General features: G+C 45.2%; 1 protein-coding gene across 1 annotated transcript in view; it reads right to left on the bottom strand.

The window, feature by feature from the left end:
• LOC144724936 (CUB and sushi domain-containing protein 1-like) overlaps positions 1-16,708 on the bottom strand; it is a 684,194-nt gene that overhangs the window by 312,567 nt on the left and 354,919 nt on the right. Inside the window, exons 16-17 of the mRNA XM_078604260.1 lie at positions 15,076-15,214; positions 2,749-2,936 (exon numbers count right to left, since the gene is read on the bottom strand). Of these exons, the coding sequence (XP_078460386.1) occupies positions 2,749-2,936; positions 15,076-15,214 (327 nt within the window). The remainder of the gene's footprint in view (positions 1-2,748; positions 2,937-15,075; positions 15,215-16,708) is intronic.

Here is a 16,708-nt window from a genome sequence, read left to right as displayed (position 1 = left end):
TCGTCACTGGTGTTGGCCGCGAGCAGGAATTGAACTCAGGTCGCCGGTTTCGTAGTGCAGCGCTAACCGCTACACTATCGCTCCCAACATACATATATATACACACGCACGCGCACAAACATACCATTTGCTTTCGAGGTTAATTTGGCTGAATACCAGCTGTGAGCATTTTCAAAAGGGCCACTTAAAGCATTTTTCATAAGTTCTGTGAGAAAAAAATATATATAAAAACTGAATAAATTCTCTGACACGCAATGTGCAACGCTGTGCACGATTTCCCATAATGAACGCTTCATCTCATAACAGTATGCCTGCAGCGCATAATTGGAATGCATTCAGATGAAAAAAAGACCAATAAATATATAATCTTAAATCACTTAGTCCTGTAACCTGTTGACGGCGTTTATTTTCGTTGCTTCGACTGAGAACATATTTTCAATATTTGACGATTATCTATGCAAGCAGAAGCTCCTGCGGCCATGACGAAAATTAGTGGATTTGATCAGGGACGTGCGGTCAGGGGAGGCAGGGGAGGCAGAGCCTCACCTATCATACACCAATGAAAATAATAAAATATTTAGATTTTTCCACTGATATGTGTTCTAAATGGCATTTCTATATGATTCCAATAATTTTTATAGTCAAAATATGTCACCAATGTAATGATTACATTGGTGACATGTAATGATTACATTGGTGACATACAGAGAGATAGTAACAGGCACACGTTTATTGCCCGCGCTCCATCCAGTTTCTGAGGGGTTGCGCAATCAGAGGGGAGGCTGAGCTCGCAGCTGCCTCCTCGCCTCTCGTCTCTCCCTGCAATTGCAGCGATTTTGACTATAAAAATTATTGGAATTATACATTAATGACATTTATATCACGGATCCGTGGGAAAATATTAATATTTTTCTTATTTTATAATTTTTTTATTTTTCGTAACAGATATTTTTATTGGAGTATGACAGGTGGCGAGGCTCTGCCTCTACTGCCTCCCCTGACCGCACGTCCATGGATTTGATGTACTCTGGATGATTATCAGATTAATCCTTTAGGATTGTATTATGAAATACATCCGAGTGGTATTGATTTAACTACAACGATATCAGTCCATATATTTGTTCATAAGTAGCAGCTAAGCTCTGAATATTTAATGAGCAGCATGTGACTTAAATGTAACAGTGTTGCAAGACATAACGTGTGTTAAAAACCGCTCAAACAAGGAATAATTAACATGTTAATGGAAATAAGTTGCGCGTAAAATAATTTCCATTTACATTAATTCTCATTTGCATTATTTCAGGCTTTTTGCTTCTTCATAGATATCACGCTGAGTCTCGCCGCTGCAATCCACCAATGTAACAATTGACATCTCCCACTTCAGATCCTTCCATACGGTCATTCTATTATACTGGTAGGAACCTCCTGGTTACACCAGCCCACAGGAGATTATTGTGTCTGTCCGTCCGTCGTGCAGGAAGGCGCTGGGTGGGGAGGGAGGGGTTGGGTGGGGAGGGGAGGGAGGGGCTGGGTGGGGAGGGAGGGGCTGGGTGGGGAGGGTGGGGCTGAGTGGGGGGTGGGGAGGGGCTGGTCACTCCGTGGTGCCCTTATAAAACTCAACGTTTAACCTACTCACGCCGGCTTGTGCCCGCCCTCACAATCGGGCATATTTGCGGAATATACCACGCCGCCGTTGACCCTGGCCATTGACCGAGCAACCCAACGTTCCTACCAGTTCCCTCCGCAGGAATGTGTTCATTGTGAGCAATTTATGCCTATATTGTACACCACGTCGTAGGCTAGCTTAACTGTGAGGCCTTGCAACTATTGCCATGGTACCAAGCAGCTGCACCTCCCCAAACAAAAACAAATTCACTGCCACGAATAGCATTTAACATAAAAAACTTACGTTTAAAATTCCACACAACAATGAGTGCCTGGCTGCGTGGGTTCAGAGGTCATTGTGCTGGGCAGGCACTGCTGAGATCCTAAGTTCGTATCCATGCAGCCACCCACGATTAAACTGCATTCTCTTAAGTTCAACACGTATTATGGCTTCTCAAATCTAATTCATATTTATATAGCACCTTCGCTCACGGCGCTGGGCATAGCTTACAATATGGTGACCTAATGGAATGATGCAGATGGCACAGAACATACACACAGGGATTGAGAAATGAGTGACAGCGACAGAGGGGTTCCTTAGGGATCAGGGAAGGGGTAGGCGAGGGATTGGAAGGAGTGGAGGGGTGAGGGAAGAGGAAGAGAATAGCTGAAGGAGAAGACGTGAGGCTTTAAGACAGGAAAGGAAAGGAGGTGAAGGAGTGGGACTGCTTAATGTACAAGGGTAGTGTAGCGAATTGATTATGTCCATCGTACAACTACTATTTTTATTTTACCAGGTAAGGCCCACTGAGCCATTAGCTTATTTCTCAGAAGCAACCTGGTCACAAATTATAGTTTAACGAAGTAGTTTATCATGTGGAAATTTACAGGAGCCAAATATTCTCAACACATGTTCATAAATGTGGAGAGGAAAACCGGAAAACTCGGAGAAAAATCCACTCGACCACCGGGAGAACATGCAAACTCCAAATACACAGTATGCGTCAGGGTCGGAATCGAACCCAATGAAGTGGCTTGCCGCGTGGGAAATCTACAGCGCATCACCAATGGGCTATTTTTTTTTATTGCGAGCGACGTTTTGTGGGAGAACGAGGTCGGTGCGAGCAACCCAGAGGGACTCACGCTCGTAGCGGAGCTGGAAGCCCACATTGGAGTGGCTGCCGTCGGTGGTGAACAGCAGGTAGAGGTAGTTGGCACTGCTGACCAAGAAGGGCGGCACCTGGGTGCCGTGGAACACGCCGAGCAGAGGCGCCACCGCCGACACGCCGTCGTGCACCGCCAGCATGTCGTAGTTGAGCTCCGTCTGGAACCTGATCCGCCATCGCCACCCCCACCACCACAGGCAACGGGGAAGACGATCGCGTTAACGGAATGAGCCAATTGTAACAAACAAACAAAACACTACCACGAGCAGTTAAGGTCTCAAGAGGTTGCCGCCGCCATTGTTTGTTGATGCCATCAAACGTCACCATCACCTCCTCCCTTTGGCCAAACCCTGTAACTGTTGCACAGCTGATGCCGACCTAATCTTCATAATATGTTGTTCCAGTCTCGTTACCATTTACTGGACCTGGCTTCCAAGCCATCTCTTTGTTGTGGGGTCAGCTCCCAGACAGATCTAGGAGGATCCAAACTCCTAGGTCTGTTCTCAGTCTCACAATTACAATGCGGCTTTTAGGTATTCCCCGCGTACACAGGTGACAACCACACCCCCTTGTTCAGCTCTCATGGTGCATGGCTGCCACCATCTGGTTTCATGTCTTTTCCTTTCATTGCGAGCCTCCCCGTGCCATAATATCTGCCTCAGCAGGCTGTGCTCTTCTCCATCCTGCACACATGTCCTGCTCACCACGATATTGCCTTCGTGTTTATAAACACAATGCTCTCCCATCGTGGTCTAGTACGATTTTCAAAATTGTTAACCTCATTCTGCAATTAAATTTTTTGCGTCCCCCAATACAGGTGCACTCAAAGGTGAGACAAGGACCAGTAAGCGCTGGGTACGCACTTTAATACTGGTCTTTGGTAACCTGCCCTTTTCCACCCTGTCATGTGCCATTCCAAACGTCCAGCTTTAATGATGAAGGGGCCATTTCCAGCCTTGCGGTCGACGGCACAACATCTCACCACCACTGCCTTACTTCTACCAAATCATGCACCGGTATTTTCCTATTTTTACGAAATGTCGTTTTCATCAAACACAACTACCGGGCACCGCATGGAGGAAAATCCGACCCACCACCTTGTCTTGAGCCTGCCATACGTGGCCCACAGACCCACAACAAAACGGACTAAAACTCCCCGCAATAACCTTCTCTTCTGGGCAGCAAAGTGTCGAGAGAGTGCTATTCTCAATACTCCCCATACTGGAGGCCTTTCAACAAGATTTAAGGAGGAAAACGAATGCATGCATCAATACCGGGGACGCTGCCTTGCTCGAGTTAAAGATGGATAAGGCCCACTGGAGGGACCTGGGGATCCGTCCATGCCCGTAACTTCACGTGCCGACACCAGCCACCCCATGCACGGACTGCTCGGCTGACCGTTAGCGGTGATAAATCTGCAGTCTGACTGCTCGCGTTTGGCTTTCTCCGGCACGGCTGTATAATGTCTGTGCTGCCCACAATGCGTATCCTATCATCACCGGCCGAGCCACAAACGGTGTCCACGAAGAGCACAGAGAAAACAACCTGTCACGCACTGTCCTTGGCGTCAAGTGAGGCCACATGGCTTCGCCTGATGCCAAGGACCTAACTCACTGTCAGAGGTTCTGAAGTTAAACACTGGCCTGGGCTAAACTCAGTTGAACTCATTTCTCATTGATAACAACAACAAAAATACTACTTTGTGGGAAATCAAAAACCTTCGTGCAATGGACATACTAACCCCTGACATATAATCATGAAATTAATTTTAATTTACAAGGTAAGGCCCACTGAGCGATACAGATGTGTTTCAGAAGCAATCCGGCCACAAATGATAGCTCAATGAAGTGGCTTATCACGTGTAAGTTTATATTCAGCAGCCAAATGCTCTAAACGCATGTTTTTAAATGTGGAGGAAAAAATCGGAGGACCCAGAGAAAAATCTACGCAACCACAAGGAGAACATGCAAACTCCAAAGATACAGGCTTCAGGATCGGGATTGAACTCCCCACCACCTGCATACCAGGCGAGGTAGTTAACATCGTGTCACCACTATATGACTACAGCATTTCCACAGCACTGTTCGTCCTGACAATGGAGATGATAACACAATATAAATTTTAGCACGATGACAATATTAACTTTTTATCATCATCTTCAGCCATTGTCTATCTACTCCTGGACAAAGGCCTCCCCACACCGTAGCCAATCCGGTACATGAACCGGGGAGCCCAGGGACCGGTTCGGTACATCAGTCACGACTGATGTTAGCCATGGCCAGGAACCGAACTTATTTTGTCGGCTTCAGAGTGCTCCCTCCTCCGGTGCTGTTCGCGAGCACCTATTAAGGTCGGCGTGCCACACAAGTGGCAGAATGGACTATGCCACGAACGCCCAGCTGGCGTTATTTCCCCACTGTTGGCGTTGACCCTACGCTCCAGCAGGGAAACACTTTCAGGCCGAGTCAAGCTGAGGGATGATTCAGAGGACACAGTCACCATTTGGCGTTACCGATAATTTAGCATGGGTTGTTTTGGAGCCAGGGTAAAGTGTGCTCATCACCGCGAAAATACATGTTTAAAAAAGAGTACATCCAAATGTGTCTTCATGTACATGGCACGTAGCCACATATACACACACATACACGTGGGCATATACCTAGCATGTACATGACATGCTGCTCACATTGGGGCAGCGGTAGTGTTGTGGTGAGTGCACTGCGCAACAAACGTGGCAACTCAAGTTCGATTCCTGCTTACGACCAATAACAGTGGGGAATTTCTGAACCTGACCTGAGCCTACCCGAAGTCAACTCATCCAAAGGCAGCTGGGCGAAGTGCTGGCCATCCAATTTCATTGGTGCTCGCTAACAGCACTTGCGCCAAGTCTGTTCAATTCCACATGGGGGAAACTTGTCTTTGTGTGCTGTACACATGAACATTAAATTGAATCACAACGGGTGGCACTGATGAAAATGTAGTGGATGCCGTTCCATACCGTCTCCCCTGTGCATTACAGAGAGTAGCGATAGGCAGCCGAGTGATATTTAACTTCTACTGCAAATAGCAGGTGGATCACATTCACTGGCCTGATATAAAGTGGTTCGAGTGAAATAACTTGAAGATATCGATCAGCAAGTGGCTTCAACCATCAGGTGATGCTGACATTTTCTTGCAATACTACCTAACAACGCAAATAGCCACACACTGTGCGTCCATGCAGTGAGCCACTCAGCAGTGTATATATATATGTGTATGTATGTAGGGGGAGTGGTAGTGTCGCAGTTAGCGTGCTGCCCTTTGAACCCGGTAACCTCAGTTCGATTCCCGCTCACGGGCAACACGAGTGATGATGATCTGAACCGGTCCTGGGCCTCCCCTAGGTACCTGGTGCAGTGTGTGAAAGATCGCCACGACCGAGACAAAGGCAGTCGGCGGCTTGGTGGCCACCCACCCCCAGTCTTAATCGGCGCTCCCTAACGGCACTTTCCCCGGCAGTCTGTTAAGGCTATACAGGGAATCTCTGTCTTTTTCTCTGTGTATATATACAGCCATTTTGTCAATCTACTGTCGGATGATTGGCTTCCCCACACCGAGCAGGTCGCGGAAGTTATTTAACCTGCATGTTGTAGCAGGTGGGAAGCATAGACGTGGGGTGGCATAGTCCAGTAGAATTTATCTGCTGCCCATGATGTAGCCAGACGGCGTCTGATGACATCTCTCTTTTGCGTGGTGGTCACCCAACCAAGCACTATACAGGCTCAAATCTGCTGAGATTGATGGAGTCACAAGACATTAGAGCAATATATGATTATTGCAATGGCATGAGACATAGATACCGAGGCTGACATGGGAATATTACATTTCCACATTGAGCTTGTGGTGGAAACTCCGTTTTCGTACGCAGGTGACCCATCTCTTCCTGTAGGGTGGCACTCGAACCATCCCAGCCATAATGATTTGGACCCCAAAATATGGACGGGCTGGCTGGGTAGTTCCTCGGCTGTGATTTGAACTTATAGCCTTTGCGATGCTAGGTTGAGTGTTGTAGCCACATCATCAAAGCGGACTTACATTATAACATCAACATGCCCAATTTAACAGTGAAGCTCCGCTTATCTGTGTTGATGCGGTACCCTGTCATGTGTGTAAATAACTCCAGATATCCGAGGAGTTATCTGTTGATAAACAATGTAAAGACAGGGTGAATTTGCCATCACTTCCTGGTGTAGAGTAGGGACCTGTCCAGGGTTTGACCGGTATTTCTGCATTGAACTTTGTAAGGGTAATCTGCACACTTTTGATACTTAACCTTGGCTGACTGAAAAATGTGTCTGGTTTTGTTTCACTGTGCAAGAGGTGGCAACCCTATCCTGGTTGGCCTTCTTTTCTGTAAAAAACTACGGAAAATTGCATAAATGTAATGCATTGGGTGACTGTTATCTGAGCAATTGTGCAGATATTCGGAAAAATATCACGAGTTTGGATAACACTGGTCAACACACTTTTTCTGGCATAAGGTATTCCAACGGTTTTAAGTTAATTTTGGGGAGCTGATTCCAAATCTGGCATCAGTTTTTGTCTATCACATCAGGTTTTTGAGACATCAAATATTGCATTTTCAATAAAAACTGCAGAAGAAAAATATTAAATAAATGTGGATATCTACATAAAATTATATTATAAACACACTATCCTAAAAATACAGCACCATATTTTAACACTAAAGCAGTCACTGACTCGCAACAACTTGCAATCATAAGTGACAGAGTTAATTTCAGGTAAAATCAATGAAAATGGGATATGCCGATAGCATACAAATGACGTGATAGAGCAAATCTGAGATCAGATTTGGAATCAGCACCCTGAAATTAGTCTAAAACAGCTGCAAAAGTCCAGGCCAGAATTTTGTTTTTTGTTGACCAGTGTAATAAGAGAAGTGGGTAAGTGGGCCACATATAACAGGCGACTTCACATTACATTTTCAGTCCGTATAATACCACATGTGAATTTAAAACTATCGCTATATAAAAACGGTATGATGTTTTTTTTCCAAAACAGTGTCCCTAGTATTTCTCATCTTCGACTTGTGGCAAGTCATGTACCGTTCATAGACAAATAAACAGTTATGTGCACTTGTGGAAGCTTAATCCATCTCAATGCCCGCTTTTAATAAAATGTACACAGCGTCAATTTACTCGGCGCTCGTAAAATCATAAACATGCAATTAATAATTCAGCTATTTCATTACCGGGAGGTGGAGATTCTGTACAGACACAAATAAATGTGGTAGCGTGAAATTGCCAACATTTTATGACTGCGTTACCAGCACTTTTCACCGAGCAGTCTCAACCATAGCATCCTTTGCAATGTTTTGTCATGCCAATTGTATCCCAATTGAGCTACGGTGTCACGTCATGAACACGAGCGACAAGCAGCAGACCAACTACGAGCCCAGGAACGGCCCTCTCTAGGTGACATCACTCAACTACCTAAAACAAGTCACGTCAATAGTCCTCTCTCACGCATTAAACAAAAAAAGGGGGTGGCACAAGTTTTAAAACGGCCCGGGAAAAAAAAATCCTGTTGATCACGTGGGCTACACAACTGAAACGTGTTTCATCCCTCGCACACTGAAATACGACAACGTGAGCGACAAAAACGGTGCTTTGTTTTGACCGACTGAGGCCATCAACTCGCGACGCTTGACAACGCCGACCTTGAACACTTTAGTGGAGATCTCAAATGGGGGGGACAGTTAACTCAGGGGGATGTATCGGTGCCAGCTCGGCAATGCCATGGATTGTAGCTGACCGAACAAACCGGGCCATTTCATCACGACCCGCTCTTCATGGAGCCTTCTGCTTGGGATCGATTACGGGGTTTTAGGGGGAATAATCGCAGTCTCTCCTGAAAAAGAGTATTTTAAACTCAACTGTGACTTTCCCGAGTAAATAAATATGTATTATTATGAATACGATATCATAATACGACATCATAAATATTTACCATTCTTCAGTGATAAATATTTATGAACGTGCATTACAAACAATGCCTTTCAATTATGTATTACCATTTTGCAATCCAGTGTTCATCTAAGCTCATATCAATAGACACTTGGCTCGATAATCGCAATAATTAATCATCCATAAATACACACCTGTCAACATCATGCAAGGTTAATTCATCATTGTCAAGTTATACGGTGGTGACACGGGCTAACTGTAGCACATTCGCCCATCTGTCGCAGAGGTTTGTGGTTCGAAACCCAGCGGCCCCCCCTGTTTAATACTGCATATATTATATAGATTTGTATAGTGCCTTATATTGAGGGGCTTTACAACAACTATAAAAGTGTACATAAGATGATAGTGGTTGAGATAAAGAGTGGGGCTGTTGAAAGTGGTGGTGTAGGTATGGTGATAGCAGAGCAGGTGGGAGTGGTTAATGAGAGATAGGGGTTGGGGTAGTGATAGGGGTCGGGGTAGTGATAAGGGTTAGGGTAGGGATAGGGGTAGTGGTAGGGATAGGGGTAGTTGTAGGGGTAGTGATAGGGGTTGGGGTAGTGGTAGGGGTAGTGATAGGGGTTGGGGTAGGGATAGGGGTTAGGGTAGGGATAGGGGGAGTTGTAGGGGTAGTGATAGGGGTTGGGGTAGTGGTAGGGGTAGTGATAGGGGTTGGGGTAGGGATAGGGGTTAGGTTAGGGGTAGGGATAGGGGTTGAGGTAGTTGTAGGGGCAGTGATAGGGGTTGGTGTAGTGGTAGGGATAGGGGTTGGAGTTGTTGTAGGGGTAGTGATAGGGGTTGGGGTAGGGATAGGGGTTAGGGTAGGGGCAGTGATAGGGGTTGGGGTAGTGGTAGGGGTAGGGGTAGTGATAGGGGTAGTGGTAGGGGTAGTGATAGGAGTTGGGGTAGTGGTAGGGGTTGGGGTAGTGGTAGGGGTAGTGATAGTGGTAGTGATAGGGCTAGTGGTAGAGGTAGTGATAGGAGTTGGGGTAGTGGTCGGGGTAGTGATAGGGGTAGTGATAGGGGTAGTGATAGGGGTTGGGGTAGGGATAGGGGTTAGGGTAGGGGTTGGGGTAGTTGTAGGGGTAGTGATAGGGGTTGGGGTAGTGGTAGTTATAGTTATATGAGTAGTGGTAGTGATAGGGCTAGTGGTAGAGGTAGTGATAGGGGTTTGGGTAGTGGTCGGGGTAGTGATAGGGGTAGTGATAGGGGTTTGGGTAGTGATTGGGGTAGTGGTAGGGGTAGTGATAGGGGTTGGGGTAGGTGTTGAGGTAGGCCTGGTTGCAAATGTGGTGCTGGGGCAGTAGGATGGGCAAGAGAGAAGAGATGGGGGTAGTAAGATATGAGAGAAGGACGATAAGGGGTGGGGCAAGACCGTGGAGTGATTTGTATAGACTCTGGTGAGCAATGCGACAGTGGACAGGGAACCAGTGTAGTTGGGAAAGTAGGGCAGCAATAAGGGAATTGTGGGGGGGGGGGGTTAACTGATGCGTTATCTGCTTCACCGTGGACGTTAAAGATCCTATGAGGTCATTAAAAAGAGTAGGTCATTGCTTATCGGGGTCCGCAAATGACGCAATTGGAATACAGGCAGTCTCTAGTTTACAGACGGTCCGATTTACGGTGATTCACATTCACGACGTTTCTATAATGCCTAGCCTGGATCAGTTTACATCGTAGAAACTTTATTTACAACCCCTCTTCTGACACGACTCCTCCGAAGTGACTTGGCGTGGAGTTTTTATTACTCTCAAGTCTTTTTTTGTGGATTTCCACCTATCAAACCCTGTTAAATATGGCCGATAAAAGGAACAAAACATCGGCAAGTGATGTTTCTACTGTCTCTACTGTCCATGGGAAAAAAAGTCTAATCTACAATAATCCGACTTACGACGGGGTTTCTAGGAAAGCATTGGGTCGATATGAAAAAAATCGTTTGCTTTTCGACATTCTGCTTTGCAGAAAAAACAAATCAATTGGCATATTTGTCCCACATGACAACTTGATTTGATTGAATCTGCCAGATGGCGGAGGGTTATAGTTAACAATTGGCATGATACCTGCACGATCTAAGCACAAATAAACTAATTACGAATCATAATATTGCTCGTGAAATTATACTTGCACAAGCAAAAATGGCACATGTTTGTTTTCATATTATTGCAGTTATTGGCTACAACAACAATCTCAAATATGTATTTGCCAAATAAAAATGTTTTACACCTCTTAAAAAGCATCAGATCTTTACAGGAATGGGGTTTCCATGTTGTGTTGTGGAAGCGGGCAGCGCCCGTTTATGGTACGGCTGCCTTTCGCCTTACACGGGGGTTGCGTTCTTGAAAATCTGACGCGTAACTCAAAATCGCGTAAAAGGAAACGTATTTTCCCGCAAGAAATAAAGGAAATGGTTGGGGTTAGGGAGAGCACGCTATCGAACCTCACTCTTACGTCTACATATTTCACCGGTTACAGTAACATCTACCTACGATACTACCGTGCATCTATTAAAGATAGTGGCAGCCTATTTGAAGAAGGAAAAATAAAGAAAAACAAAAACATGTTTTAACACGTGGAGAGTTTGCGCGCGCGGAGAAGATGCTGACTTATGCTGCCCGTGCCTGTGGTGGTTGTTGTCAGCACTGCTGCTGCACCTCGGACAGCACCGCCACTGAACTTTGTTACCCGACTAATGATGAGCTCGCAGCACGTTCCGTACACCGTGGCCCAACGCGCTGGAGTGCGCCCATAACATAAAAATAAGTGTAGATTAATCGAACGCGCTATTTCGAAATCGTGCGACGTGAACGCAAGGCATCAATGGTATGGCCGAGTTCCGCGAACACCTGGCAGGACTCCCTCACTGAGTCACACGAGACTCAGAGAGGCTTTCCCGGGTAAACAAAGGATTTTAATAATCATCCCCGAATAAACGTAACAAAAATCAACATTGAAATTATTTTCGCCTTCAAACAACAGCACTCCACAATTCAAATTATCCAATTAAAATCACATTGACTCGTCGATCGAAAACTAAAGGATATAATTTGTATGCGATATAAAATATACCGCACTCGATATTTTAATTGTTGTTATTTATTTTATTAACCTAATTAAAAAATAGCTATTACATTATGTAAATCTAAAGTGTCCCTGCGAAAAAAACAATGGCCCCTCATCTCAACAAGGCAGCACTGAGCATTTGTAACATTTCCATATTCCCATGGTGGGACCCTGTCTGTCCAATAGATGTCAACTTTTGACCTACCTTGAAGTGGCATCGATTGAATGACTTTGAAGGGAAGTGCGGCTGAATTGAAGTCAAGTTAACCGCAGCACCATCCATATGCAGTACTAGCATTTGTTATCGTAGTAATAATACATTCAACGTGTAACGCGCTGCCATCGCCACACAGTATGCAATCGTTTCTCAAGAAAGATAGCAACTCAGGGGCCCGAAGAACCACAAACAGGAAAGGCAGCCAGGTGGTGACCGATGCCAAATTTCCCCCGCAAGCTCTGCAGTCCTCTATATACGAAGATGTTATTGGCCTTTGAAACGAGTGTTCGCTGTAGTTTAAACGCGACTAAACTTTAGGAAAATGCCGAGCTGTACAACTCCAGTTGGCAATTGTCAATCTTTGCCAAAGAAACACCCCTGCCAAATTACTATTCCCTAACCAATAGCTATCAAAAGTCAGCAGAAAATGCCTTTCCAAGAACACATACGTTCCGTGCTCAGCCTTGCGTACGAACAATTTTATTTCGTGTCGCGTCTTTTGTAGTTTCTTGCTTGCTCACTGTCTATTATTGACTCTCGTTTCCTTTTTCTCCGCTGAAGATGAGTACTGCAAATTCCACAACAAAGCGTTTGATTTATCACAGGTTCTCCCCTGCACAATATGTATTATTTCACCTCAATGGGCTCTTACTAAACGTCCTTCATCACCATCGCCACCAGCGCACGTCAAACTCCCGTTGCATATTTTAATGGCAACAGCGCGTAATTGTAATCTGAGCCCAACAGCACAGCTGAACAAAATATGTTGCCGTTATTAATATTTATCAAGGAATAAAAAACACGTTTAAACATTCATAAATGCCACTCATTATTTACGGACACATCCTACTAAAATAACTCCAAACATCGCATTACCGCATATTAAATCTAGCAAATGCAATGATATTCATGCTCGCGCACACACGCACGCGCCTGGAAAAACATAGGTGTACCCACACCAACCGACACAAAATAAATTATGTATATACATGCGGATATCCATTGGGATAAGCACACGTAGATCCGAACACACACATGCATAAAAGACGAGGATTATCCAAGACTTTTGGATAACAGCCAGTGCTGCTATCGAGCACAGTGGCTCGTAAGGGAGTGGTGTGGCCACCGCAATGACCAGCTACCACTGTCTCCCCAGCGCTGATCTTTACACTAATACACACCAAGTGCCATGTACCAATATATGCGAACTTCACCCACGGAAGGCTCAGGACAGGTTCAGACACGACTTGCCACTGCTATTATCCATGAGAGGGATTTGAACTCAGGTGGGCCTAGTTTGTGCAATACACAAACCACTATTTCAACCCTTCCCCACCGCCCCTGCCAGACAAAAAAATCCCCGTATAGAGTGAACAAACTGTGGCAGAAATTACTGTCAGCACCTATGAAGGCCAGCACAGCACACGAGGGGATGGATAGCCAGCACTATGCCCGACCGCTTTTGTCTCCCCAGTGGCGATGTTTACGTACCACACCAGGTACTCAATTGAGACTGAGTCGAGCTAGGGGAGGTCCAGGACCGGTTCAGATAATCGTCACTGGTGTTGGCCGCGAGCTGGAATTGAACTCGGTGGCCCAGAATTCGTAGCGAAGCGCGCTAACCATGACACTACCACTACTGCGCCCCCCCCCCCCCCCCTTTGTGCGCACACACACACTCAGTGATGCAGTGCTGTCCACCTACAACCCAGTCTATTACCAGCAGAGTCGGTAGATTATGCATATCTTTTAATGGCAGACTCCAAAACCGCAAGGCTAATTCTCGGTGGCTTTTAAAGGTGGCAGTAAATCACGAGGGAAGTTTGCATTATCGTCTCATGTGGATATATATGTTGTTTTTTTCTCTCTGGACACTCTCGTTCATTTCACAGGCTAAATATACACATATACATTAAATATACACAAATATTAAAGCATGAACCGAGCAAAACGCTTGTGAAAAATTATTTTGAGACTCAGTGTGATTTTATTGGGTAAATAGAGGAAACATTTCCATTATTTATCCAGTAATGTACTGCAGGTTACTTAAGGTTTGTTAAACGTGAATAGGTAAACCAGCACCTGCTTTCAGAATAGAAAACTACAGTGGTGGTGTCGAAATTGGGGAAGCGGAAACATCGTTTCCAGTGCAATGTTTAGGAACGACTCCTCTGATTGGCCCAATGCACAGATACAAACCGCACGGTGGCCCAAGTCACCACGTGGTAGACCTGCCATGATTTCTCAGTTAAAAGTCGAAGGTGCAGCCCTGCTATTGATTGCTTGCTCATGCCACCGATGGTGGAAGAGCTTCCACTGGGAGCTATAGTGGGTATTTGGCTTACTCTTCCGCCCTGACCAGAAATCGTGGAAGAGCAAACCTTACGCATGTATGTACATTGAATTTCTTTCGCACCATACAAAGCCGATCGTGCTAATCGGAGGTGCGGGGGAAGGACAACAAACTAAACACAAAAAGCAGTTCAAAAGAAATGAGATTTCAATCTCGATTTAAAAGTGTATAGCTCCAGTGGCTTCCTAATATCGGAAGGGAGAATGTTCCAGACGGCCGCAGAAGCACATCTGAAAGTGCGCGATGCAGTGACCCACACTCTATACAACCGCACGTGACCTGCCGATCGGCTAACACTGCTCAGTGGACTGAGGCAGCATGGGGGATTTAAGATACTCAACCCCATGGTTTCAACTTCCACCCAGGGGAGAGGGAATTGAAGCGGGCGACCTCTGGATTGCAAGTCCAAGTGTGCTGAGCATTGCACCACAGTGGCGGTTCCCTTAATTTTTCAGTTGAAAAGGTAAACACGTTACGTTTTGTGAGCAGACTTTTCTATATGTTCCACAAACCGGTAACCAAATATCAAATGTTTTTACAGTTTTCATTGTTACCGGCAATGCAAATTAAAAATGTACATTATAACGTATATGAGAACACACGACAACAAGGCAAGTCTTACAGTCATAACAGTAGCACTCAAAAGGAAATGAGTGCTCACGTAATTACCTGTCAAACGTGACTTTGATTGAATTTCCACCGTTTGCTTCAATGATCCACTCGCAGCTCAGAGAATCCTTGTAGAGGCCCGGCCATCCAGGCGAGAAAATGGTCCCAGTTTGAGCGGTGAGGTGACTTCCGCACGGGGCTGCCAAGGCATTCACATCAATTCAGTCAGCCAATCAAAAGCACTTTGTTTCCATGCTAGAGCACGCCGAGACAAGCAGACTGTTCTGTGTCTGAACCTCAGGGAGAGAGAGCCTTGTAGTTCAGGCACTAGGAAATGCATTAATTCAGTCCAAAAAAGCCACCGAAACAAAACTGCAAGGGCAAGTTCAGCTCGAAAGTGACCTGCAATACAAAAGAATACGTAAAAAAAAACCATGAGCGAATCGTATTAAACATATATATTTCATTGATAGAATTTATGTAAAGTTTGACTAAAAAACTTTCGTGACCGCATTAATTAATATTATTGGATCTTTCGGTAAAGTCATGTAGGTATGAAATAAAATAAATCACGACGTTTATATTGCAACACAAGCGGTCGTCCTCAGGCGGAAAAAATATAATCCAGCAGTGGAACTGCTGAACTCTAAATGCATGTTTCTAAATGTGGAGGGAAAAACCAAATGACCTGGAGAAAAATGCACGTGACCACGGGAAGAACAAGCCAACTCCAAATATGCAGGTGTCAGGGTCTGGATTGAACCAACGACCTCCTGTATACCAGGCGAGGTAGTTAACATCTCGCCACCGAATATTCATTAAATGCTGAACGTGTCGATGACAACCATTCCACAACTCAACATTTTAAATAGCGTATGCCAAAACGAGGCTATACGTGTCCATGGAAACCGACAATCAGAGCTGAAAAATATAGAGCATGTGAATACGCTTTGCCTGCAAAGTAAACACGCACCTTTGTGGTTAAGAATACTATACATGTATGCATATTGTTTATAATGAAGTTAAACAGTGAGTGTGCTTGTGTTTGCTTTGCAGTTAAAGCAAATTTAGAACATTGCAAACGATCTAACAATGTGCATTCATCGCTGTTAATTAGCAGGGACACTGGAGCGTCGCCCGATGCGGTCGGCATTCAGACGGAGTCGCCTGGAAAAAAAGGGTGTCGCTGTGCTATACATCCAAAATTTCGGTTTCATGCTGGAACTATATGACGCATAAAGGACGTGTTTATAAATTGTCACGCGATTAAATTCTGCGACACAATGCTGGCATCGACAGAATGCTCCCGAGAAACCCTTTCCGTGCCCGTGCCTCATAAACCAAAGATGGTAGGAATACGCCTCTCAGAAATTGTCTCTCGGATTCACCGTGCACGGTTTCCGTACGCAGCATTGTATGACAAACGCTTATTGCCAGTTAGTGCGAAAGAATAATCATGAAAGTGAAGTAAACTAATGTCGTGGGCGATTGCCTTTCATCTGAAGCCCTTCACTTCCAATGAAAATAAATTGCTGCGAAAAAAAACATTCCTTTGAGCTTCCACTGCGCGCAGCGTGGCATTTCAGCGAAGGCATTGCATTCGTCACCCGGCTATTGCATTCAATGGGATGCTACTCTACGTTAAGCATTGATAATGGACGGTTGGAGAGCTGAATTGAAAACAGGTGAAGCC

This window comes from Lampetra planeri, chromosome 22, assembly GCF_965212315.1.
Source record: "Lampetra planeri chromosome 22, kcLamPlan1.2.h2, whole genome shotgun sequence".
In the NCBI taxonomy this organism is placed as follows: Eukaryota; Metazoa; Chordata; class Hyperoartia; order Petromyzontiformes; family Petromyzontidae; genus Lampetra; species Lampetra planeri.
Note: the sequence above shows the minus strand (reverse complement) of the source record. Positions and strands in the feature narration are given on the sequence as shown.